The sequence below is a fragment of the Micromys minutus genome, assembly GCF_963924665.1.
Source record: "Micromys minutus genome assembly, chromosome: 21".
Taxonomy (NCBI): Eukaryota; Metazoa; Chordata; class Mammalia; order Rodentia; family Muridae; genus Micromys; species Micromys minutus.
This window is the reverse complement of record NC_137956.1, coordinates 31,853,422-31,881,272: the sequence shown is the minus strand read 5'-3', so window position 1 is coordinate 31,881,272 and position 27,851 is coordinate 31,853,422. Positions and strand designations below refer to the sequence as shown.

Below are 27,851 nucleotides of genomic sequence, written 5' to 3'. Positions count from 1 at the left end.
ATGGTTTTACAAGGAGTCTGGACAAGTCCGATCATGTGGTTTTTCTACAGCATGACCTCAGGTTTTCTCACTGGTAAGAATGAATTTAAACATAACTGATACTTTGGGCCTTGAATATAGGTTATGAAGGTGACAAATAATTTCATGGGTTTGAGGTTGAGTTAAAATGTCTATTTTCAAAACCATTTTTATCTCCATTTTCTGTATCTCTTAATTGCCTGTGTTCTATTTGGAAATTCTCCTAATATCCACAGAACAATCTAGGAAGATGTAATTAATAGAGTGTGCAGAGTTCTGTGCATTTTGCTATTTAGTCTGGTATTTGAAGGGTCAAGGTATAGGTATTGCGGTTATTTTCCATGTGGCACTTAAAATGATTAAAACTTCTGACAAAGACATTTATATAAGCTTCATATTGGGCATAAGATTTATAAAAATTAGATTTCTCTTTTGGTCTTTACAGAAAAAGGTAATTCGTACCATTTAGAAATAGAATCAGTTTGGGGAGTTTTCTTTCCCAGTAAGATTGCACAATTTTCTGTTCCGCTCCTGGCTTCTTATAATTACCTGTGTTATTGTTCCTGAACTGCGGCTCCTTCCTTACCTGTTAGTGTTTCTTTAAGTCAAACTGCATTTAAGAGAAATTTCTAGTTTAAGTTCTCTGATGTACTGGTTATTGGTGGTGTCGGCGGTGTGGTGTCTGTATGTTGCCTTGAGTATTAAGGCAGCTTTTCCAAGTTTAGCTGACACAGATGGGCGGAGTTCCTGGCCCCAAACCCTCAGCGTTCCACAGGTTCAGCAAACACTGTCCACACTGCTTACTTGCTGTAATACGGGCTCGTCCTCAGAAAACAAACCTTCGCTGGTATAGTTTTCCCTTAGATGACTCGGTAAGTAAAGCCTGACAACTAAACTCAATCCTCAGAACCCAAATGGGAGAAGAGAACCAGCTTCTTCAAGGTGTCCTCTGACCTTCACAAACTTGTCATGGCAAATGTGTCAGTCCACCGGCCTGTCTGTCCTCCTGCTACTCTCCCCGCCCCACATATCTGTATTTGTGACATACTAGTTTAGCCACTGGTCATATAACTTCATTTTTCCCGTCTGTGAAATGTTTATAATAGCCACCTTAAAGTCTTGAGGGGTTAAAACAAGGCCATACAAATAAGTTTTTAAAAACTTCAACACCCCTGTCCCAAACGCTAATTATTCTTATTTTTGGGTAACACAAACGGTGCTGTCAGAAAATGCTTGCTTTAGCTAAGGTTGCCTTCATGAAATTTTGAGCATTTGCTCAGGACTATGTAGGCAAACTTTGCAAATGTGGAATGAACTTCTGTCGATTACTAGATCACTCGGTGGATGAGTAAAGTTGTCTTGCTTTGACCTTTCCAAATAATAGTGGGTGATTTAGGAAACTGCTTCCTACTGCTGCTAATAATGGCAGTAACAATTGCCTGCCTCTAACTCTAACTCTCTCTCTCTCTCTCTCTCTCTGTCTCTCTCTCTCTCTCTCTCTCTCTCTCTCTCTCTCTCTCTCTCTCTGTCTCTCTCTCTCTCTCTGTCTCTCTCTCTCTCTGTCTCTCTCTCTCTCTGTCTCTCTCTCTCTCTCTCTCTCTCTCTCTCTCTCTCTCTCTCTCTCTCTCTCTCTCTCTCTCTCTCTCTCTCTCTCTCTCTCTCTCTCTCTCTCTCTCTCTCTCTCTCGAGAGTCCTTGTCCCTGCTTTGTTATTTTTTTTCCTTGTAACTTTCCATGTTTCAGTTGGGGTCTCCCTACATTTTTCAAACTGCCTTGAACTTGCTCTGTAACCCAGACAGGGCTTGAATTTGCAATCCTTCTGCTTCACCCGCCCATGTAGATAGGATTCTAAACCCGTGCCACTAGACATGGCTCACATTTCTGAGTATACTGTATCCCCTAGTTACCAATACAAGTTCTTCAGACACATCAGTCTGCAAGGTGGGTCTGATGATCCCCATCTTACACCAGGAATCAAGACTCAGAAAGGTTCAGTTCTTTGCGTATTTGATCAACAGGAGAATTAGAGTTTGATTTAGCAGCTCCAGACAAAAGCTCTGTGTGCTTTGTCCTCTGTGAAGAAGGACAAAGAAGGTGACAGCGAAGGGATTAAGGGATAGATACCTTTCCCAATGCATTTACCTTAAAGACTGTTGGAGGAAAGGGTGGCGGAAGGGGAACCAAACAAGCAAAGGTAGCCAGAGGGGTCCACAGAAGAAGAGATGTGGCAATTTCTGCAGGGAAAGTGCCCCGTGGCTTCCTGCACCTAAGATTTTAGGAGACAGATGCTTAGGAGACATGAATTCTTAGAGCAACTTAAAGGACCTCAGTGGCTGAGAGATTAAGAGAGCTACCAGGCCTAAGCTAACTCTTTATGGGAGTCAAGATGGTGTGTGGCTTACTTGCTCAGTTTCCTTCACTTAGTGTTACTGAGCTCCTTGTCTGTGATGGGCTCTGAGCTGGGTGTTAATTAGAGATGAACAAAACCTGTTTATAGTACACTTGATCTTAGCCAAAAGGCCGAGAAGCCATCTGTTTGTAATAAACATAAAGCCTGCTAGAAAATACACTGAAACCTTCAACATTTGGGCGTTTAATGTATTTTAAGCTGTTCTTTATCCACCAGAAGTAAGCTCTAGATCAGTGTTCCAGTCTCAGACGGACACTGGAGCCCCCTGGGGAGGTTTTACAAATATAACTGCCAAGGCTTCACGGCCATTGAATTTAAATTCATCTGGGGAGCAGCCTAGACACTGGGAGTTTTAGAAACTCCCTGGGTGGGGCTCTTTAGAGAAGTGAATGCTTACAAGACTGAGCAAGGGGAATGCAAGATGAGACAGGAGCAACCTGTGGTAAGCAATGAAGTGCTTAAAATAGGATGGGGCCAAGTGTAGCAGAGCATCTTGGGCTAGATCTTGGAATGGAAACAGTTGTTTGTAGAAGAATCCACAAAATTCAAATCAAGTCCTGGAGTTTTTGTTTTGTTTTGTTTTTGTTTTTGGTGGTCATTGACTCACAGGTCTCTTAGTTTTGATAACTGGATCATGTTTACATAAGATGTTTACATTGGTTAGTGTTTACATTATCTTTGAAATTTGTAGATCTAGAGTTATTTTAAAGTCTATTGATGAGGCTGATTGTGAGGCATGCATTTAACCCCACCACTCAGAAGCAGAGGCTGGCGGATCAGCAGAGGCTACATAGATCCTGTCTCTGAAACCAAAAGGTAAAGCAAGACAAACAGATGAACAACCCCAAACCAAAGCAGATTGACCAGAGGAGAATGGAGAAAGACTGGAGGGGATGACAAGAGCAAAACAGATACAAGAATCAACCTGAAAGAGTTTCCATTGGCCAACACTGGGACAACCAGTAACCAAACAAATAATAGTAGCATTGGGTTTTAACCATAAAATGAAAATAGAAAGCAATACCTTGAAACCACTGGAAACAAGTGGTGTAGGGCTGGCTGTCCTTACAGGAGAATCCCAGTCCAGTGAAGAGACTCATTACAGCTGTAGTGATTGCTGAAACATCTACCTACCGACACCTGTCAGATTAACACAGGAAAGGTTGAAAAGAGTTTACGTACTCTCACACGTCTCTCCCATCCTGTTCGTTAACTTTAACAGGTAAATTGGTATCTTTACAGTTAAAGACTAACATCTGATAATTGCACACATTGATACTGTGTTTTGTACTTACAAGGTAAACTCGTATCAACATTTTGCAATCAGTTGCTTGGACTTGCCCTAGTTTGGAGCACATAGAAAGATGGAAATGAATGCCCACAGCAAGAATGCATAGTAGATTTTGCCTGAGAGTTCTGGTATACCTCATGGAAGAGGGCCAAGTGGAGCATATTAGGCCTTGGGACATATGCATCAAGGTACACAGCAACACCCTCACTCAGCCGGAGAAATTACTCAGAGCCTTCAGACCAGACTCTACTCACTGTATTTGGACTTCATGGGGCAAAGCAGTGGTTGACAGACATAACTTAGAGTGTTGGGAGCTGGGAATCTTACTATGAGGTCAAAGGTCAAGAGATGTTGCAGCCTGTTTGGAGCCAGCAGCTTACCAATGTTGACCTGAACATCTCCCTCAGGGTGCAGTCACATAGCTAAGACCTGTCTCCAGATAACATGATGAAAGGGACAACCTAAGACTGATCTCCCCACTGCCCCCATGAAACTAGGATGTGGATGGGGGACCTTCACCAGTCTTTGAGAAATTTGTGAAGGATACTGAAGGAACTAGACTTGGTGCATCCTGTCACTATCGGGATATAATGGCAGAGTCATCCAATAAAACAAGCAAACCCTTAATAACTTCACTAAAGCCTGGTGAAAACAGACAGACCCAAACTGAAGACAAGCCTATAAAATAGCCAATCCAGTGAATGCTTTTCAGAAATGTCAAGGTCGTAAAAGACAAAAGACAGATTGAGAACAGACTGGGGAGATTAACTAGACGTGACAGCTACACAGGGAATCCTGGACTAGTTCCTGGAAGAAAGAAAAGAAAGCTCGAAAGGGGACAACTGGAGAACTGATTAGAGACTGGCTGTAGCCAGGGACCCTGCAGTTACATCCAGGTCTTCACAGTCCTGCTGTGGCTGTGGATGCATGCGTGAGGGTATACAGGAGCGCCCTCCGCTACTGTGCAGCCCCTCTGAAAGTGGGGAATAATTTCCAAATTAAGGATGCTGAGTTTATTTAACAAGAGTGCCTCATGTTGTTAGCGTCACTGTGTCCCTTCTGGAGACTGCAGGGGTTCAATCTGTCCTTGCCCTCCTGAGCCTCTAGCAGTCCTTGGGTTCCTTACTCATGGCCCCTTTCCTTTATCTACATGTTAGCTACCCTTTGTAACCTTCGTCTATTGCAAGACACTTGGGCCCAATTCCAGTTCAGTTTCAGACACATTCAGATGCACGTCTTATGTGGCAGAAATGTCCATGTCTCTAGGATAAATGGCCAAGATCACAACTGCTAAGTCAGAGAAATTGCATATTTAGCTTTAAGAGGAACTGCCATACCATTTTTCAGAATCAGTGTGCCAGGTTACAATTCTACCAGCAGTGTGTGAGGGATCCGTCTTTTCTGTCCTGTCAGAATTTCACTTTGTAACTTTGATTACACAGCTCCGGCCATCCGGATAGCTGTGTGGTACTGTCTCCTGTTAAATTGCATTTCCTCCATAGGAAATGATTTAAACGTCTTTAAACAGAATTTTACTTACATGAATGGGTGTTTGGGCCACTCGTGCCCGTGGAGGCTAGAAGAAGGTATTGGATGCCCTGGAGGTGGAGTGCTGAGAACTGAACCAGGGTTCTCTGGAAGAGCAGTCAGTGCTCTTAACCACTGAGCCATCATGCCAACTCTGATGTAAATATCCTTTCTTGCACTTGTTTGCTATCTGTATATTTCCTTTGGTAAAATGTCTCTTCATACCTTTTGATTTTTATCTTTCAGTTGTTTGATTTCCTAATGTTCAGTTTTGAGTGTTCTTTATGTATTCTAGGCAGTCATCCTTTGTGAGATAGGTTAAGAACCACTTTGCATTCATTATTATATAACATGTGAGGTTTATGTTGAGGTTTATATATTCCCCTGCATGTATCAAACTTTTCCACTATTGTTTTTTAGAGGCTCCCTATTCCTCTATTGATTTTTTTTTTTTTTTTTTTTTTTTTTTTTTTTTTTTTTTTTGGTATCTTTGTCAAATTAAACTTGAACATATTTGAGTGGCTTTGTCTCTGAGATCTTATTTTTTCCTTTTGATCTGTGTATATCTTTTCTGATACCACACAGTGCAGTCTTTTTTTTTTTTTTTTTAAGATTTATTTATTTAATTTATATGAGTACACTGTCACCGTCTTCAGACACACCAGAAGAGGGCATTGGATCCCATTACAGATGGTTGTGAGCCACCATGTGGTTGCTGGGAATTGAACTCAGGACCTCTAAAGAGCAGTCGGTGCTCTGAACTGCGGAGCCATCTCTCCAGTCCCACTTTAAAAATGATATATATTTATTTTTTTATTATTGGGGACGACAAATGCCATAATGCCCATGTGGAGGTCTGAGAACAGTCCTGCGGAGTTGATGTTCTCTCACCTTTACATGGGTTCTGGGGATCCACCTCAGGTCACCATCTTGTCATCTCTTGAGCTCTTTCAAACTTGTTTTAGTTGAGGTTGTGGGTTTTGCTCAGTGATAACAGTACATGGTTATATTCAGAAGGCCCTGGGTTCAAATCCCAGCAGCAACATATATGTAAAGCATACACAGAGATGCACATACATATATACAAATTCACATACCACATAGACATCCACACAGACAAACACAGGTATATACAAAGATAAACACACCATACAGTGACAGACACACAGATGCAAAGCCACATGCATACACATATACAAATACACATATATACTACCACATAGACACACAAATACACATACACAAGAAATATATACCATACAGACACACAAATACACACAGATATACATACACACAAATACACCCACCACATAGACACACACAAACACGCATATACAAATATACACACTACACAGACAAATTCATACACAGATACACAGATAGACACACAAATATGCAGACACACACACACCACACAAACACATACATAGACACACAGAGTTTTAGTTAGCCTAGTTCCATAATCTTTCTTTTTTCTTTCTTGTTTTTTTTTTTCTTTTAAAGTAATGAGGCAAGTCTAACTCTGTAACAGCTGGAACTTATGTAGCCCAGGCTTCTTTCTAGAATAATCTTTATAGCTCAGCCTCTTACTGCTGAGATTATAGGTGTGAGTAACCATGCTTGACCAGCTCCAAAGCCTGGGGATTGCAGAGGGCATTGCTGTGAGTTTGAGACCAGGCCTAAGCTACATACAAGTTCCAGGCCAGCCTTGACTTCATAGTGAGACTCTGTCTCAAAACAATAAAATCATGTCATTTGAAGAAAAATGAACGAATGAAACTCGAGATCGTTATGTTGAGTAGGACTCTGATAGCTGCCATTTCCTCTCGTATGCAGAATTTAGGTTAAGTTGTTTATTCATCTTAAGTAGTAAGACATGAAGGTGGAAGAGTGGACCACTGGAGGCAGGGAGACAGGAAAGGATGGCTAGAGTATAGTCAAGAACGTGCTGTGCACTTCTGAGAGTTTTGTGAAGGATGTTCTTTTGTTCAATGAACATAAACTAATGACAAAATTAGAAACAGCAAAAAAGAAAACAAAAACAAAAGTTAGGGCTGGACGGCCAAGGAATCTCCCTGCAGGTCTTCCCTCCCAGGTAGAGTGAGGGTGTTAAGGATGAAGTGAAGGTGCATCATCAGGGTCCCATGATTTAGAAAAGACGTAAGGCACCAGGCAGACAGGGTGTTCTCAGGAGCATCCCTTCTCCCTCTTGTTCACAGGGCTCGGTGCAATAGCACCAATATCAGGTGCCAATCTAGAGGCAAGAACAGAAAGGCCCCAGGTAAAGACCCCGGCTGATATTCTGTCTGCCGTGCCATTAAGACCACCACTGTGACTTGTAATGGCAAAGGAGACAGGTGCTGGGTACTGAAGGAAGAGCGCGTGCAAAGGAGAGGAACGGCTGCAGGGGTCCAGGCGTTACCCCAGGGCAAGATGTAAATGTAAGGATGAGCTTCGGGATGCCTGGAGTCTATCAGTACAGATGCAGCTTGGCTGGCCATTTTTGTTCTGTGCAAACTGCAGTACCATTGTGTACTCTAGGCACACTGCCTTCATCCTGTGCCTGGGATGGGCTCATGGGCTTGCAATCTTTCCAGGGTGGAGTCTCTGAGCTGTTTGGTACTGTTCTCTGCTAGATGATCTCCACAATAGACCTGAGTCAGAGCTTCCCACCTGGCTGCAGATGCCCCTTTGGCCTTAGTGTTCACGAATAAATGTTTTCTGGTGCCCAAGGATGGCAAAGAGACATGATGAGAAACTGGTAAGAGCCTGAGTGAATTTGCCATGAAGAAGTGGGAGGCTCAGGTTATGCAGGTTGTATAAGATAACATATTCCAGGGCTGAGTCAAGGCCTGAATCCAGGTCAGTTTGGCCTCAAGATTATCATCTAGACTCTATAAGAAACTCATTAGCAAGTCAATAAATAAACTGATTGAAAATGGACAGTAAAATTAAATAGTCATTTCTTAAATGATACCAATGACCAGGAAGTATGTGAAGCAATATTCAACAACATTCATCATCCCGGAGGAGCAACATAAAAGTAAGACATCATCTCAGCCCACACTGGGGATGTAGCTCAGTAGAACACTTCCCTAGGATGTGTAAACCCCTGGGATTTTATCCCCAGGACCACAATAAAAGTGATTTTCAATATAAAGTTAAAAATAACAAGCTAGATGCTGGTGCATACTATTACTGGAAATGTAAGCTATTATAATCCTTATGGAAAGCAGTGTGGAGGTTCCCTAAAGTGCAGCCATCATATGACTTGGCTATCCCACTACTGGGTATATAATACAACCAAAAGAAAATTAGATAATTGCGCCGAGACATCAGCTGCACTGTTTATAGAAGCCAACATGTGGAATTAACCTAAATATACATCAACTAAGATGTAGAAGAATTTTAATTCAGAAACATGGCTGCTCTGGCAAGGGATCACACCCAAAGATATGATCTGTCCAGAATTCAGACACACCCTGGGTTACAATATGATCTGGCTAGAATACAGACACACCCTTAGTACACACCTTTAATCCCAAACAATGAAGGTAAGGTTAGTTTGTAGAAGAAAGCAATGTGCTTGAAAGTGATCTATCAAAAAGTTGATCTAGTATATGTTTAGAATGGAATGGTAATTGAGGGGCAGACAAAGTGTGGAATCAGAAATTTGACAGAATGAATCAGAGATAGGATACACCCAATTTACATGAGAATAGCAGAGAAAGAGAGGCTATTTAAGGTCAAGAGAGAACAAAAGGGGTGATGTGGTAGTTAGTCGATGGGTATTGTTTACGTGTGGGGGAGCAATTTTATTGTGACAATTTGAAAGAGACAGGTTACAGAGAGAACAAGCTAGACACAGGTAAAGGCAGAGAATGAGGAACCAGAAGATTAGAACATATTGTCAAAACTAGTATGAGGCCAGGCAGAGCAATTCTGTCAGAAGCCAAGAGATTGAATCAATCAGCTTAGAAGATTATATTGAAGGAGGCTAGAAGATTCCAGGTTTAGGCATAGTGATAGAACAGAGAAGGAAAAGCTCTGGGATCATCTGGGTAGACCTCTCATCACGTCATCTGAAAATAAAATCAATATTTACGCTGATATATGCATAAAAGTACCTATACATAATGGCATAGTGTTCAGCCATAAAAGGAAGGTATTAGGTTAAGTGAAATTAACAAGGCACAGAAAGACAAACAGCACACAGTCTCACTCCTGGGTGGATCATCAAAGAGTTGATCTAGTGTATCTTTAGAATGGAAGGACAGTGGTAGCTAGAGGCTGGAGAGAGTACAAGGCAAAGATCGACCAGCAGTTATTAAGTTACAGTTAGATAGCAGAGCTTATTCTGCTGTCCGGTTGCACCGTTGAGTAATTAGAGAGGGAAAAATGTATCTCAAAAGGCCTACAAGATAGGATATTTGAAGGATTTTAACCAAAAATAAATGATAAATGTTTGAAATAGTCTTGCTTTCACTTGAAATAAAGCATTGCATTCATATGATAAAATACCACATAGTTACCCACAAATATAATGGGTACAGGTACATTTTTTAATAGTTCATTAAAATAAATAGGGCCAGTGAGATTTCTCACTGAATAAAGGTACTGTCAGGGAAACTTGATGACCCACATTTGAACCTGATTCCCTTGGTGGAAAGAGTAAACCCTAAAGTTGTCCTCTGGTGTCTATATATACATCATGGAATATACATTCACACTTATATACATACATATTATACATACTACTAATAAATAAATTACTAAATAATAAAAATATCATGCTGGGCAGTAGTGGCACATGCCTTTAATCCCAGCATTTAGGAGGAAGAGTAGGTAGATATCTGAGTTTGAGACCAACCTGGTCTACAGACTGAGTTATAGGATAGGCAAGGCCACACAGAGAAACCCTGTCTTGAAAAAGGAAAAAAACAAAAAAACAAAAAACCATGCCCTTGAACAAATAACAACCCCCTGTTTGTTTGTTTGTTTAGTGGTTCTTCTACTCAACGGGGTCATGGAAAGCTGGGCATAATGGCAAACACCTTTGATCCCAGCACTCTGGAAGCAGAGTCACCTGGATCTCCGAATTTGAGGCTAGGCTGGTCTACAAAGTGAGTTTTAGGAAAACAAACAAAAAGGAGAGGAAGAGGAGGAGAAAAAAGTAAATGGGATAATCTTGTATTAATCTAGCAATGGCCTATATGGAGTATAAATAATATCCACTAAAGCTTAACTATTATTATTACTACAAATATGCTATGGTGTCACAAAGGCACAAGTGTGATAAAATGGCAGTCACTGTTGATGAACCTAGGCTTTTCATCTGAAACTATTCTAGCTCTCACTGTTGCTCAGAGGTCAGCTTCTCTACTTAATTTCACCCCAGATGGAGTGGCCATTCTGCCTGCCCCACAGAACCTCTCTGTACAGTCAACCAACATGAAGCATCTCTTGATGTGGAGCCCAGTGACCCAGCCTGGGGAGACGGTATTCTATTTTGTGGAGTATCAGGGGTGAGTTTGGTTTGGTTTTACTTAATAGATTTTCTTCCTTAGATAACACGTCTGAGAAGGATTGTCCCTCCTTCTCTTCTCCAGGAGTCTTTGAGGCTCAAGAATAGATGTTTTTACCTAGCCCTCCTCCTAGTGTTAATGGATTTGAGAGACCCAAGCACATTTAGGTGTACCTGTTTTCAACAGTAAGAAAATTGGTGAATTTGACCCTCACTTGGAATGGACAAATCCAGAGAGCTAGACGCTTTGAGGTGTAGACCCTTTCTTAACTCTAAAGTTCAGTTGGCCTAGGGGTGGGCAAACTTGGATCTAGTTTTTTTCTGCTGTCCAGGCACTAGCAGCTGCTGAGAAGTGAGTGACAGAGGAAGCGCTCAACATTAGCAGTTGTAAGACCCAAGGTTAACCTGTAAACTCAGTTCCCAAATGACCAGGTAACTTTCTAGATGTTAGGAGCTACAGTTCTTGAAAAATAACAAGGCCACATGGGAAAATATGGTGGCCATATGGCTTTGTCCTTAAAAGCCTCTGCAACATGTGTCTTGAGGCCACTCAGCTGGGAATTCCAGGGAGTTGTCCTGACCATCCTGGCCAGTGTTTAATTAAAGCTTGTGTCGGGCTGGAGAGATGGCTCAGTGGTTAAGAGCACTGGCTGCTCTTCCAGAGGTCCTGAGTTCAATTCCCAACAACCACGTGGTGGTTCACAGCCATCTGTAATGGGATCTGATGCTTTCTGGTGTGTCTGAAGACAGTGTATTCACATACATAAAATAAATAGATTTTAAAAAAAAACTTGTGTCAAATTTGGCTCAGAATTGTGGAACTGGTTTTTCTCTTGGGGAATCTCAGGATTAACATAGGAAGCACAAACATCTCCTATTGCATAGACATTTCTTCTAGGCTCAGGCATACAGAGAGATGCACATTTGTAGATCCAGGGAAATTAGCTTCTAGAGGAAGAGGTAACTGAATACCCTGGGCGTGCACTCCTCAGTTTTGCAGCCACTGGTTACTGATAGGTATTTAAGTTTAAACTAAATTGAAACATGTTACTGAGTCCCCTTCCTCCTTTTTCACATGCTCTATGGCCACAAGTGGCCAGTGACTACCCTCACCGAACAGCACTGATGCAAAACATTTCAGTCACCACAGAGAGTTCTATTGGGCAGCAGAGTTTGGAGCCAAGTGCAGAGTTGTGGAGTCCCGATAGGAAGCTGTTAAGGCTGGTGCAAAGAAGTTGAGTTTGCACATTCTTTGACTTAAGTGGTAGCCTCTGTAGGAGGTGACACCCTTCCTGTGAGATAGCAGAGGCAGGACTTTTGGGACAGTGGACGTGTAGGTAGAGACCACAGACAAGGAGATCATCAGCATTTTGGAGGAGTGAGCAACAGGTCAGTAGGGTAGAAGCAGCATCCCTAGGGAACAGGTCAGTGTCTCACAGGAAGTCATCAGGAACAGAAATATCAGGGTCTGCTGAGTGCACAGCGTTTGAAGATAGAATCTCCACTGCAGGATGTGTAGCACGGGAAACCACGGCGCGGCAAGGCAAGATGGGAGCTGAGATGGTGTCAGTGTAGAGAGACAGGGACAGATAGAAGCTAATGCTCCGGTTTCTGAGGAGTACAGGAGAGTGGTGGAGGGGTGGAAGGGAAGCAGAGGAGCTGGAGCTGGGGAGAGGGCGCATGTTCTACTGCCGCACGAAAGCATAATGGTGGGCATTACAACCGTCTTCCAGCCTGCCTCAAAGGGTGTGCTATGACTCTGTGCCTTCTTCTCCTTGGCCAGGGAGTATGAGAGCCTGTATATGAGCCACATCTGGATCCCCAGCAGCCAATGCTCACCTGCCAAAGGTCTGGAGTGTGATGTCACTGATGACATCACTGCCACAGTGCCATATAACTTCAGGGTCATGGCCATGGTGGGTTCACAGACTTCAGCCTGGAGCAGCCTGGAGCACCCCTTTAACCGAAATGCAAGTAAGGCACACCCCCTCCTGCCCTCATAGAAACTACCTCCAGCATCAAAATAACTGGAGTACTTATAAGCACAAAACCTTACTGACTTTTTTTTTTTAATTGCCGACTGTCTCACATGCCGTCTCTCTCCTTCCCCACTTGGGAGTCAGTCCTAACTGTCCTTGTTAGGGTCCACAGGTATTAATGTTCCAGCGCTGGCACTGGGACTCTTCCTCTGATCATGCCTCTGTAAATCTTTCTCACCTGGAGCCTCATTAACCCTATCCTGCCAAGAAAAGCTTCACTGTTTAAAAACATCTGTACATTCAACAGCTAACAGAAACATTTCCTTTCTGTGGTCACTGGCAAATAACTTTTCTATCGCAATTGTAACTGTATAATGATTGAAAGGGAAGAGAAGAGTCCAGGTAAGCAGCCAACAGCAAGCCATGGCTAACATGTAAAAGGACATGTGTGTTTGGGTTGAGGTGATGGCTGGATGGGCAGTGGGGCAGAGGAAGCAGCTGGCCTTACAGTAAAGCTTGATGGAATTCATATGGGAGTGATGGAAAGAGACAGGGTCTGGGCCATGCCTTTCTTACAGAACAAATGCTATGGCCACTGGGAGGAAAGTGACCTGGAGTAGGGTTAGCCTGCTGAGCAGAGGAAGAATCAGAGGGACATTGATAGCTTTCAGCTAAGCCAAGATGGTTTCTGCTCTCTATAGTAGCAGAGAAGGAACGGGGAAGTGGATGAATTCAGGAGACATGGCTGCATTTAAAATGGACAGAGCTTGGGGATAAGTTAACGAGGATGAAGTAGGGAGATTGAATCTAGCTTCTTACCTGCGTTGTGAGAGTGCTGTCCAAGACAGAGTACCTAAAAGGAGCAACTGATCTTGAGGAATAGAAGACACGTTGTCTATGTGGGATTTTTTTTTTTTTTTTTTTTTTTTTTTTTTTTTTTTTTTTTGAGCTGAGCTCCTGCAACATGGCCTGCCGTGAAATCAGGCCCTGGGGCTATTGGAGATGAAAGCCAAACACACAACACAAAGGTATACTAGCTATAGGCCTGGAAATGAAGTGAATGTCCAGGGACAATGTAGGGAGGACAAAAAGAACTCAGGACAGGGTCCCAGAACCTCAGGTTTTAAAATGTAGACAGAGGAAGGATTTGAGTAGGTAGCTAGATGGGAGAAGGGGCAGAGAGCTCCTGATAAGCTTAAGGAGGCCCTTGGGTGGTGCTTGAGAAAGTGACTTGGCGGCTGCAACCGCCACACATTGAGACCTGTGTGGAGGCCAGAAGAGGCAGCTTCTTGTCTGAGGTGGGAGTGGGCGAATGGTAGGCGTTTGGTGCTGGGGAAGAGCAGGGCCTCCAGTGGTCCATTTTCTTCCCGTGGCAGAAGATTAGAGTGAGTGTTGTGTTTTATAAAAAGAAAGAGAAGCCAGGGATGTGTTTGGTGGAGGCGTGATATGGAGTGGGGGAAGGGGCCTATCCATGCTGAGGCATCCTTCCCGCTGAGGGACATGATGGTATAGTACAGAACAGAGTTTATTTAGAGCATGTGGACAGGCGGGAATGTAAAGAGGGGGAAGTGGGCAAGAGAGCAAGAGGAAAAGAGTGAGAGAGGGCAAGCAGCCTTTTTTATAGTGAGTGAGTCAGGCAACCCTGGCTATTGCCAGGTAACTGTGGGGTGAAGCCTAGGTTAAATGTCTTCAGTGAGGGCTTGGGAACATTAGGTCCTAGTGTCCAGTAATGGAGTAAGTCAAGTCACTGAGGACAGAGGATGCTTAGTGGAAGTCAGGAGGGTCTAGATGGTGAGGCATCCCAAACTGGTCCTGAGGAATTATGAGGGTTGGTTCAAATCCAACTTGGAATTTGATAGTTCTGTGCGTCCAGTATTTTGCCTCATGGGATAGCTGAGGAGAACCATATGAACTGTTGTTCATATTATTATTGTTGCCCTGAGGAAGCTGAAGCTGAGAGCCAGGGAGCAGATGAGGCACATGGGGTTGCTGGAGTGGGAGGCCAGGGAGGCTTTTGTTGCAATATGTGGACTTGTCTGCTAAGCATCTTTCCCAGGCACCAGGAAGACTTGGCTGAAGTGGCAGGAGCCCAGTGTGAGCACCTGAGGCTTATGGGCACTGGAGGACACCGCAGCTGTTCCTCCGCCCACAGAGTTCAGGCAGCGCCCAGCCCTGCTTCCTCTGGCACCTGGGAGCCTTAGGCCCCAGCCAAGAACTCCTCTGGGGTCTGGCTGCTATTGCTGGAAGGAAGGCCAGGACAGATGGAGATCAGGGAGTGCCGACGACAGTTATTTGGGAGGGGCCGGGCAGTGAAATCTGTGCTCAAGAGGCCAGCATAAACAGGAAACGGTCTTGCTGCAGGGGAATTTGAGGGATAGGAGTTTGCATGTACCAGAGAGTGCAGAATCTCAAGAATCCTGTGAGCTTCGTGTGTAATGGAGTCAGTAATGTTCTCCCCCACCCCTCTCTCCTCCCTTTCCTCTCCTCTTCCTCTTCCCCCCTCCCCTCTTTCTCTCTCATTTTTCAAGACATGGCTTTTATATGGAGCTTTGGCCGTCCTGGAACTCACTCTCTAGACCAGGCTGTTCTTGAACTCACAGAGATCTGTCAGCCTCTGCTTCCCAGGTGCTGCGGTTAAAGGTGTTCACCACCTGGCTAGCACTGAACCGCCTGAGGTACTCCATCTGCCTTTTTCATTGCAGAAGGTCACTATGACTTCTCTGACACATGAAAATCTTTTTTTTAAACTTTATTTTAAAAAACAAAGATAAAAGAAAAAATAATTTAAACATTTTTGCATAAATGTATACAAATGCATTTTTGTCAGTGCTTGGCTTTTTTTTTTCTTTTCTTTTTTTTTTTAAGGTTTGATACTCTGCATTAAGGTCTTACTAGTTACAATGAGCAAAAAGTACATGTAAAACAGGATGTAACCCGGAATTAGTCAACATTTTCTTGGTGTATAAGGATTGAGCATAATGGTTTTTTTTTTGTTTTGTTTTGTTTTGTTTTGTTTTGTTTTTTCTTGAACTTCACACAGTCTGTGAATTGTTTCAGGGGCAGTCCGAGCCTCTGGGGTTAGCATCCCACTATCAGTGACTGCATATTATGTCTGTTCTTTTGTGACTGGGTTATCTCACTCAGGATGATATTCTCTAGATGCATCCATTTTCTTAAGAATTTGGTTAAGTCATTGTTTCTGATAGCTGAGTAGTACTCCATTGTGTAAATGTACCACAATTTTTGTATCCATTCATCTACTGAAGGGCATCTGGGTTCTTTCCAGCTTCTGGCTATTATAAATAGAGCCGCTATGAACATTGTGGTGCGACACATGAAAATCTTAATGTTCTCCAATGGCACCATCCTATTCTTAACCTTGTTGAGGGCACACATTCTTAACCTCAATTTTATGTTATAATCATATGGAGCTTGAAGGCCTATTGGGGCCATTTCAAGGGTCTCAGATTTGAATGATGTGTGAGCATCCTTTTTTTTTTTTTTTTTTTTGGAACCTAAAATTTTACCCAGGTTGTTGTCATGTGTAGCCAGAGTTGTGGCTCCCTGCTTCTGAGGATGAACACCTCACACAGGAGGCTGAAAACAGAGACTGACATGGGCTCTAATTCTGGCTGTTATTCTGGGCAAGTCCCTTAACATCTCTGTACCACCGGAATAACATTTACCTTCTGTGGGTGGATCAATTGAGCCAAGCATACTGAGTGTGTGGGCCAGAGGTTTCTGCCTGAGTACTGCCAGGAAGGAAGGTAGGAGGAAAGTAGGAGGAAGGAAGGAAGGAAGGAAGGAAGGAAGGAAGGAAGGAAAGAAGGAAGAAACTCTCTAGACTGAAAAAGATGGCATCAAAGGCCCAGATTCTGACTGTATGTGGAGTGGGCATTCTCTGTTTGCAGGTATTACAGAGGCAGTGGTGCTGTGTCTACATTTGCACAGGTGGCTTGACTTCACAGGTCCTCTTGTCCCTTCAAGGGACAGCTCACCAAACCCAGGGATATTTTCTCCAATGAGGATGGCAAGGGAAAAAAACTTTGCTCCCTAAATGCCTTCTCTAGGAACTGCCTTTCTTCTCCATTTTCCTTGGCCTCAGTGCAGAGGGATTTAGCCCATGACACCTCACTTCCTGCTTCCCAAGCACCACCGCCTTCTGCTCCTACAGTTCCTAGGTCGATATAGAAGGAGGAGAGGCAGCCTGTGTGGGGCCTTCTGCTCTTCCCCTTGGTGGGAAGGTATCTATCCCCAGGGGCTGGCAGCCTCACTGGGAATCTGCAAAATGTGAAAGAGAGTGCTTGTACTTGGGCTGTGATTTCTAGAATGGATTGTCAGAATTTCTAAGAAACTTCTGATTTGCTGACAGTTTTTAATGTGAGATTAAGAATCCTTGGGCCAAGAATGGAAGGACCAAGCCACCCAAGCTACTGATGTCTGCAAGGCACCAGATACCATATGTGCCAGGGCACTGTGTGAGCAGTAGGGATGCACAGGTTGACCCTGTCAGGTATATGTATTCCTAAGGGGCAAAGGTGATGCCAGCTATGCTTCAGCAAGCATTAAGGTGTTAGGGATTGGTTCTAATGCTTTGATTTAACCAGGAATCTCTTTGTCCTAATGCTAAAGGTCCTTGTCCCCAATTGAGTTTTGATCAATCAATAAAAATGCCAATGGCCAATGTCAGGGCAAAGGGAAATGGGGCAGACTTTTAGATTTGTGTGAGCTAGGAACTGGAAAACAGAGACAGAGAATCGCCATTACTTGGGGGAGAAGGGTGGGGCATAGGAGCTGCCAGAGAGAAAGCCAACCAGCCATGTGAATATTTGGGTGGGTGGCACTGGCCACTTTTCCGACTGGGCCTGGGGTAGCAGGGGAAGGTTTAGCAGTGCCAAGCCTTTGAGGTAGCCAAGGCATTTTAAATTTAACTGGAGTGTGTATGTGTGTCTTCCATTCAGGAATCCAGATAGCTCCCAGGCAGGTGCACCCTTGGGACCGGCCTGGGTCAAAACCATGTAGCTAAACTCACCACTACATTAAGGAGTGGTATCAGTTCACTCAGTGTCAAGGTGAAGAACAATGAAACAGGGTGGTGGAGAGAGGAGACAGAGAACATGCTTTAAAAGGGAAAGAAAGCAACAATGTTTACTTGAGTCCTTCCTTCTTTTGAGCTTATGTTCCTGGAGAAGGAACAGATATGACTTGGGGAAAAAAAAAGAGTTGTTGTAGTAAGTCTTTATCATTTGTTTTCTGCTCATTCATCATTCAAAAAACATTTTATGAGGACCACCAAGACAGCTCAAAGGCACTTTGCTGGCAAGCTTGCTGACCTGAGCTTGATTCCTAGAACCCATCTGGTGGAAGGAGAGAACTGGCCTCTGTGTTTCACATGCAAGTAAACACACACACACACACACACACACACACACTTCCCAAATACATTTTTTCGAAAACAAACTTTAATATAAGTAAAATTTAAAAAGACTTTTATGAGCATCCGCGGACTGCAGAAGAGTACATATATACACTATTCCACACACTAGGACCCCTCGGCAGACCACCCTGCCCCCAGTGGTCGGCTATGTCTCCACTGATGACATGGTTAATTTATTCCAAGGGAATCGTTTCTCCCTGGAGCTGGTTTTGATTCTTTCTTTCTCTTGCCAACAGCTGTCCTCACACCACCCAGGATGGAGGTCACTGAACATGGGCTGCATCTGGTTATTGAGCTGGAAGACCTGGGGCCCCAGTTTGAGTTCCTTGTGGTCTACTGGAAGAGGGAGCCTGGCGCCACGGTGAGGCTTCCCACCGACCAGGGCCTTTGAGTCAAGCCTTGAAGAAGGCACATGACTCTCTAGGGATGAGGGAGTGCTCAGGACATAAGTGACTTGACCAGGGTGAGGTTTCAGAAAGAAGAGATGAGAGAACCAACCATCCATCCCAAGAGTCCTTCCTCAAAGACCTACCTTTGTTCATCCTAGGCCTCGGCCAAGGCACCTGGGCCCTTTTCAGGCCAGGTTTATAGAAGTTTGGGATGCTGCTTCCCGATGGAGTCTAGTGCCTTTGTGATGCATTTGGGTTTTTTTTTTTTCCTCCCTCACCAGCTAGTCTCAGACACGTATGGCTAACAGGGCAGGATGTTCCAGCTCAGGGTGTTCCGGATGATTTCAAAAATCGCAGAAGGTGGGCACAAACCTCTCGAGGGCGTGTGTGTGTCTTGGCAGAGTACAGAAGTGTGGCACAGAGCCAGGAGCTAGCTTATGAATAAGACTACCTAATTATGATCCAATGGGCCATGCAGAAAACCTGGAAGGGAGTTGCCCTTCCCCACGGGAAGGCTGTGGGTGAATGGGAGGCTAGCCCCCATGGAAGGGTGGTCAGACAATCAGCAACAGCAGTAGTGTAAAACTCTAGCAGACACTGGGGACACCCCTCCAACAGAGCCTGGTGACCCACTTCAGTGGGCACAAGGAAAGCTAGCTTTCTCAGAAGGATCAATATGGGCAACAGAGGAGCCTCGCCAAGTCTGTGAGCAGAACCAGCACAGGACCAGGCAGAAGTACAGGGACCCTGGCCCGTGGGAGCCTTGCTGTCTTCTCCCTGAAGGTCTTACTGTGGCCTCTCCTCTTTACTCCCAGGTCCTACCCATGCCCGAGACTGTGCCTCCCTGACTCCTCAAAGCATCTCAGACTGACCCTCCTCACCCAGTCCTCTCCCTTTGTCCTCCTGTCCTGCTTGAGGTATTGGGTTTCCCAAGACCAAATCCTCCAGGGATGAATTTCGTTGCCCGTGTTTTACTTATCTGTCTACGCTGTGTGGGGTTTGGATAGCCAGCTGAGCTCTGTGGGTCCCCTTCTCAGTCCCGGCTGTTCAGTGTCACCTAGCTATATCTGGGGGCTGTGCCCCCTCAGCTGAGTGGGATAGTGATTTTGGAAGATAATGTGGGCAGGTGGGGCAGGGTATTGGCCAATAGTTACCCTGCTGGGTTAGGGCACACTAGTAGCCTGTTGCATTGCCAGCCAGGCAGATGGAACAGGGTAGGAGGAGCACTGGGACTTGGCAGGAGAGAGCACGCATCAACCTCATAGTCTTTGGGGGTGGAACCTATTCCTCTCTTTTGTAACTGGGAGGCTCATTGCTGAGAGAGTATACCCTGAGTCATCTGGGCTGGGTCACACAAGCTTCTACAGGTCCCTCAACAGGCCTGGGGGTTAGAACGATAGATGAGGGGTGGACAGACAGGTGGATGGGCTCTGCCCACATCTCATCTGGTTGGAGAGGCTGTTTATAACACCCTTAACCCTGTGCCTCCTAGCCACTCTCTTTGCCTTGGCCCACTTTGTCTTCACAGCTCCAATCACTGCAGGGATGTGTTTGAAATATTTCTCTCTCACAAGCAAGCTCTCCGAGAGCAGAAACTTTGTATCTCATTCTGTGCTGTGTGCCTAATGATATAACCACATCATTATATTATTATATTAGTACAGGCTTAATAAACATGGGTGTGTGAATGAAGACATGAATGCCTTCATGAATGAATTCAGGAAGGAATGTTCTAGAAAAGGACTACCTATACCTTTTCCTGCCCAGCTCTCCCCACCATTTTTTTTTTAGCTCTGCTGCCCTTGGGTACTAACTGTGTCTTGATCTTTTTTAAAGGAACATGTTAAGGTGGTGAGGAGTGGGGACATTCCAGTGCACCTAGAAACCATGGAACCAGGGGTCATGTACTGTGTGAAGGCGCAGGCGCTGGTGAAAGCCATCGGGAGGCACAGTGCCTTCAGTCAGCCTTCGTGTGTGGAGAAGCAAGGTAAGGGTAACCTGCTTGTCCCTGGGTCCCCACACTTGGCATCCTGGATGCCATTGGGTGCCTTTGGTTCTGAGCCTTTCCCTGGCTTTATAAGTTTGCTTCCAGGCTTGGTGAGTTCTAAGATAAACTCCAACTCCCCCAGGAGTAGAAGCCCACTCTGAGGACTGGGTAGGATTTCTCGAACAGTTTGTGGAACTGCCCCAAACACACCTTCTCCTGGGACACATTGTTACAAGACTACCTTGCCAGAAGGTTGGTTGCTGCCTGTGAGCAAACATGGTTGTAGGAGAGTTAGATTTTGGAAGGAAGCACCACACTGTATAATAAAATTACAGCCTCTTTTGTCTGGAAGGGATCTTATAGTCTATAGAATCCTCTTTTTGACTAACTTTATTCATTTGAATTTAAACAATTTAAAAATTGTGTGTGTGTGTGTGTGTGTGTGTTGTATGTATATGTGGACGTAGGTATATGTGTGTACATATGCATATGTATGTATGTACACACATTTGCACATGTGGTTGTGAAGGATAGAGGCTGATATTAGATATCTGTTCTTTTCCTCTTTTTCTATGTTATGAGGCAGCCTCTCTCACTGATGTCAGAGCTGTGCTGGCTGTGCTGGCTGTGCTGGCCAACAAGCTCCAGTGACTCCCAAGCACCAGAGTTACATATGAACACAGGCTTTCCTGAATTTAGATGTATACCATATGTTCAGACTTGGCTCCTGATACTTGTATGCCAGCCACTTTACTGACCGGAGCATCTCCCTAGTTTCTCTCATGATCTTAAAAAACCTACAGTAATTAAAAACTCTTTAAAAAGAAATAGAATCTGATATCCCATGAGCTTGCCATGCAAACACCACTAGTTACATTTTTCTTCTTAGCTTTAAAATTTTTTTAGTTTGAATATCTAGTCTATTCATATGGTCCATCACACATATTGTACATGTAAACTATCTTCTCTGTGTCTCCTCTCCATTTACATAGTTCCTGCACCCTTCCCCTCAGTATGAGTTTCTTATGTAGTCTTCTGAAGACATTTGAATTCATATACATGTAAATGAGGACATGTATATGTAAGTATGTACATATATAACATCTTTTAAGCATGACTGATGGTATATGTACTGTTCTGAATCTTGATTTTATCTTGTAGATGTTTCTGAATGAATAGAGAAATTCCATCATCTTTTTTCATTACCAAACTCTATTCCATTTTTATATGTGTGTGTGTGTTTGTGTGTAGGTATATGTGTGTTGTCTAATTTAACTGATCTGCTATTGATGGGGTTAGATTTACCCCCAACCACCAAAATTATTTTGTACATAATCACTTTTGCTGATACAGTATACATATGTATGTATACATGTATGTATGTAAGTATGCATGTTTGAATGACAAATTCCTGGAAGTAAAGTTGCTGGGTCAAAAGACATGCATTTAACTTTGACATGGTTATAAATGCCTCTAAAGAAAAATGACCTTTCAGTTATCACTCATATGAAGACACACCGTAATACCATATGGCATATGTGTTATATCTAGTTTGTTTTTCACAAATACATTCATAACATTTTCCATAAACACCTTCTGAGTAACATTTTTTGGTACTTAAACAATTATTTGTCAAGTTATGGAAAATCCAAACAATATAGAACTATGAAAAGTAGGCTTTCCTCTATCCTTCCTCATGATGCTCAAGAGACTTGCTGTTACAATTTGGATAGAGTGTCTCCCCCCAGGCTCAAGTGTTTGAGCAATTAGTGCCTGGCTGATGACACTATTTGTAAAACAGTGGAGGTGAAGCCTAGCTGGAGAAAGTGGTTCTCTGGCAGGTGGATCTTGAGGTTTAGAGCTCAACCCCATTTCCTGTCCTGTTTCCTGAGCCGTAGGGATGTAAACACACAGCTTCTTGTTCCTGCAGTCACAACTGAGAACCATTTCCATGACCACACCTTCCCTGCCAGGATGGAATGCATCCTCAGAGCACGAGTCAAAATAAACTCTCCCTTCTTTTGGTTGCTTGTCAGGCATTTAATCACAACACCAAGGAAAGTCACAAATACATTTTTGAAGGCAAATTCCTCATTTATTCTTCCAGCATGGTCTGTACTTTCCAACAGTTCTCAACACAGGGACCCAAGTGTTCCCTCTCTCTTTACCTGGCTCAGCTATTTTTTTTTGTAACACATTGTGGGTCTACCATTTCTTTTTTCTTTTCTTCATTTTCTTTGATACAGTGTCTTACTATGTAGCTCTAGATGTCCTGAAACTCACTATGTAGATAAGGTTGGCCTATAACTCAGAGATACACTTGTTTCTTTCTTCCAAATGCTGGGATTAAAGGTTTATGCCACCATGCCTGGCTTACCTTACTGTTTAAAGATACACAGGAAGCCAATATGTGCAAGTATATCTTTATTGATAGCGATACCATTTACCCTTCAAATACTTTCTATTGTTGGTGAAACTGGAATCTGCCTATTTTGTTTCTTCCTTTAATGGCTGAATTGCTAACCTACCATGCCAATGTCCCATAATCTCTTCCATCGACCTGTTTTGCTTGGCATTTAAATCGTTCCCATTGGCTCTGGAAAATGCTGCTCTTCCTTTTGTTCCGTTATTTGCAGAGCACTGGCCACATGCCAAAGCCTTGCCCTGTCCACTGGGGCAGAAAAGGGAGTCCCTGCCTTCCAGTTATGGAGGCAAACAGCAAGCTAATAGCATTCGAGGTGCATGTGTGTGTGGGGGGGGGTGAGAGGAGAGGCACAGCACTCAGGGATGCATGAACGGTAGGACACTACTGGGCAGGAAGGAGATGGGTGATAGCTTGTGGCTCTCGTCTGGACATCCCTGCACACTGATTGAAGTACATATTTATTTCCTTCCTTGCAATAATTTTCTGGGAGTGGATATCACAGGAGGGGATTGGAGGGTATGAATATTTTTTGGATGTCTACTGTCAAAATATTTCCCAAAACTGAAACAATGCATATACACCCCCCCACACACATACACCACAGTCACATGAGCTGAGTCACTCCTGACACTGTGGGTAAAAGGCCCGGGCAGGAGGCGATAAACAGGCTGTTTGAGGTTAGACAGAACAGAGAGGTGGGAAACCAGCTCATCCTCTCTTCTGTATCTCCAGATGCTCAGACCTGGTGCTTTTTGCTGTATTTCTTAGCAAACTTATCACACAGGCTTTGAGCTAGACCTACCTGTGAATCCTGGCATGGGCCATTAGTTCATCTTGAGCATAAATCACATCCTCTTCCATGAGAGAGGTCCTGCCTGTGAGGAGCAGAGGCCTAGACCTTAGCAGGGTGCTGGGGGATGGAAGTAGACCTAGCACATGTAATAGAACCTTGAGCTGTCAGCTATTATGTGACTGTTTAGGAGACTTCATATTTTCCTCCATCACAGGAGTCAATGCCAAGAGCAAATTGTGAAACACTTTGGTTTTGGCTTCTGCCCAGCCCTGTTCTGGGCTGTTCTGCCCCAGCACCTCCTCCTCATCCTGCCTGCAGCCTGGCAGCCTGCCTTCCTCTGGCAGTAGTGCCAGGCACATGCTACTATAGACAACACCTTATATTCCCCCTCCCCTTCACAAGACTGAGATGGTAATCAGCTCTGTGGCTTCCTGAAGAACCACGCTCTCATCGAGATCCTAGAGGCACTGCGCTAGCTGTAGCCATTGGAAGACACATTAAGTCTCAGGGTACTGCACCTGTCAGCTTGGCCTGAGTGCAGCTCTAAGAAACACTCCGAGGTGCGGGACTGGTGGTTCTTCTTCCCTCCTGTTCCCAAGCCTTCTCTTATGCTTTATCCACAGGAAAGTCTCTTTCGCTGGCACTGGCTCTGTTTGCATTTGTTGGCTTTGTGCTGATTTTTGTGGTTGTGCTACTCTTCTTCTGGAAGATGGGCCAGCTGCTCCGGTATTCTTGCTGCCCCACCGTTGTCCTTCCAGACACCTTGGTAAGAACATTCTTCCTTTCAGTATGATGCTGGCCAGATGCATTATGGGCCTTAGCAGGGCATGGACATACTTTTCACGGCTTATGAAGATATGCAGAGAATGGAGCAAGCACCAATGGGACTTCACTTGTCTTAGTTTGTGATGCTATAATAAAATGCCACAGACTAGTTCATTTATAGAGAATAGAAGTTCAGTGTCTCTGGAGGCTGGGGATGGTGGGCATGAAGACAGAAAGGGCTTGTGGGTAAAGGTCTTCTTGCTATTACAACATGACTAAATGTGATAGAACTAAGCGATAGAACAAAATTTCAAACCTTACGGCCTTATAGCCTACATTTATGAAGTTGGGGCCTCATTACATCTCATGGTTCCTACCCCAACCTTGTCTCACTGGACTTTTGTTTCCAATGTGCTATGTCCAGTAACATGTTCTGACTCAAAATACTCAGTCCATATGCAGAGTCTCATGATTGTCAGGTCTGAAGATCATGTGGCATGGAATGTGCTTTGCCTTGGACAGGCATGGAGCACAGCAAGGACAGCAGTCTGGACCTTCATAGTGACTGCTCAAAGAGCTGTCCTCCCAGTGACCCACAAGCCAAGGATGCTTATTTTCCTCTTGAAAACATGGACCATGGCTCTGGGCCTTTGAGTAGGTGTAGGCCGTGTGTACTTGTGCCCAGTAAAGACAGGCCTGTCTCAGTAGCTCACACCTAGGGCTCTTCAGAGGCCTCCTAGATCTCACCCACACCAAGCATCATCAAAGAAAGAAAGAACAAACAGGAAGCAGAGCAACCTTTTCATTCCCATCACCGTAAGAGTGTCACAGTTCTGTCTGGTGAGGAGTCAGCAGTCCGTTGCTCCACTGCATCAGGACCAGCTCTGTCTACGGTCAACACACTGCTGGACACGCTGCTGGAGTTCCTTAGCAGTCTGCTCTAGCAATGAAACTGCTCTTGTAACATCCGTGTGGTTTGTTTTTGGGTCTCTCCCTTTAATCTGGTCTTCAGGGTGCCCCCACCACCCTTCCATCCTAATGCTCTCCTGTCTCTAGCTGAGTAGCAGGTCAGAGTGCCAGGGTTGTTGTGTGGATGCTCATACACCGATTCAGACCACTGAGTCTGCCCTGACTTCTGTCTGCTACTTGATTGGAAGAGCGCTGTAAAAAAAAAAAAAAAAAAATCTATGAATGCAGCTGAATCTGTTTCTTCCTGCTTGTTATCTTTCCATGTGTCTTTATTTTATTTTTTATTTTTTGAGCCAGGGTCTCACCATGCAGCTCTGGCTGTCCTGGAACTCACTCTGTAGACCAGGCTGGTCTCGGACTCACAGATCCACCTGTCTCTGCCTCCCGGGTGCTGAGACTAAAGGGGTGTGCCACCACATCCAGAAACTTTTTATGCATTTTTGAGTGCATACACATTTATGATTGCTGGATCTTCTTAAGTAAGCCTTTCAGCCTTATGCTTTTTTAAAAAATCACTGATAATATTCAGTTCTTTTTGTTTGTTGCTTATATGGTCTGTACTTTTGTGGACAGTTGGTTTGGTTTTCTGTTTTCGGGTCTTTGGGAGAAACTACTGGAGGGTCAAAAGCTTTCTCTTGGGATGCTCTCTGGGCTGAGCATTGGGCTAGATAGTATGTAAAACCTCATAGAGCAGGTCTTTCTTCTTAGAGAGCTCTGGTGGTAGAAGGTTGGAGCTCCTCTCCCAAGAATTATATCTGAGTTTTTGTGGAACTGGTTCTCAGACACATGCATACACACACAGACACACACACACACACACACACACACACACACACACACACACACACACACACACGTGTGCTTGAAAAGGAAGTTAAGTAGTTGGGATTTCTATACTACTCTTTGTTGTGATGTCTAACAGATGATTTTTATGGAAATGAATTTTTAGAAAATAACCAGTTCATCCCAGAAGCTAATCAGCTGCAGAAAGGAGAAGGTGGATGCCTGCGCTGTGGCTGTGCTGTCTTCGGAGCATCTCTTTGGGGTCTGGATCTCACAGACTTGAGAAGGACCCGATGGATGAACAGCCTGGTCTTCAGGACCCAGAACCCTAGAGGGGGAGGGTCGTGTTTCTGTTTTCCTCTGTGGACAAAAGACAAGAGAAGTGACAGGAACCTGTTGTGGGCATGTTTGGCAGCAACCATCAGAGTCAAAGTGGCATGACCGACCAAGAGTGACAGAAATGGCCTGGAGAAGTGGTCCCCAGACACACAGCTACCATATACTCACTGAACGACAGTGGAGAGAATGGCTTCACTTTGTCACCTGGAGTGGGGAGTGACTTGACTGTTTAAATGGTCTCTCCCCTCATCTCTGTATGTACATAAACCAGCCCCTGTAGGTTGGCAAGGAGACCAGTGGCTTTGTGTATGACGGTGAGTTCACTGGTCTTGTGGACTGTGGGGTACTTATGAGTACCAAGAATGATAGGGGTACTCAGCTGGATGCATAATCTCAGCATGTAGGAGGAGCGGGAGAGAAAAATCAGAAGTTTGAGGCAGCCTGGACGACGTGGTGAAACCCTGTCGGAAGTAAACAATGGAATCGTAAGACTTTTATCAAACCAAACTCAGACCACTGTTGGTTTGAACATCCCTCTTTACCAGAGGAAACCCGAGGAGGGAAGGAAGAATGGGAGGGCCATTTTACTTCAAGCCAAATAAAACCTAGCCGAAATGATATGTCAACAAGCTCTGCTGAGGGTGACATCAAGGGAGGCCATTGCCCGTCCATCATGGAACATGGGTAGATGTTGCTGTGGCTTCATGAAATGCCATTAGATCCTAGGACCTTGTGCACAGTAAATCCAATGAGCTCTCTTCTTAACGACAGTTCACTCAGGGTTTCTCAGCCCCTCCCAGATGCTCACCACGAAACCCTGATTAGAGAGAGACATGACCATTTCTTTCTACCTCAGGCACGGGGAGGTAGGGATGGAGGACAGCTTCAGTCAGAGGAGGATGAAGGGAAGTAGCTTCACTTCTCCCTCCACCACCTCCCAACTCTGGAATCCGGGACTGGCCTGTCTCTGCCCCAACTTCCGGTGCCTCTCCAGCCAGACAGGGTAGAGACAGTGTAACTGCTTCAACCAGGTGTTCCCCATCTTCAGCACAGACACCTACAGCTTACCTTGGGGACTCCAGGAGAAAGGGCAGTTATGTAGGGGTGTGGGCTGAGACTCCCCACCTTTGTTCTGGTTTGTATATTTCTGCCTTGACTCTTTTGAGAGTGTTAATTTTGTATTTCAACTGGTCTGGAAACATATGTGCTGTTTACA

General features: G+C 44.4%; 1 protein-coding gene across 1 annotated transcript; it reads left to right on the top strand.

Annotated features, from left to right (window-relative positions):
* On the top strand, positions 1-27,780 carry IL20RB (interleukin 20 receptor subunit beta; the record flags this gene model as incomplete). Its single annotated transcript, XM_080934229.1, has 7 exons — positions 1-73; positions 10,644-10,770; positions 12,553-12,743; positions 18,422-18,546; positions 20,411-20,561; positions 24,403-24,545; positions 26,463-27,780. The coding sequence occupies 7 exons, from the start codon at positions 1-3 to the stop codon at positions 26,577-26,579; spliced, it is 927 nt and encodes a 308-aa protein (XP_080790355.1). The 3' UTR covers positions 26,580-27,780.
* Between the last annotated feature and the right edge of the window lie 71 nt (positions 27,781-27,851).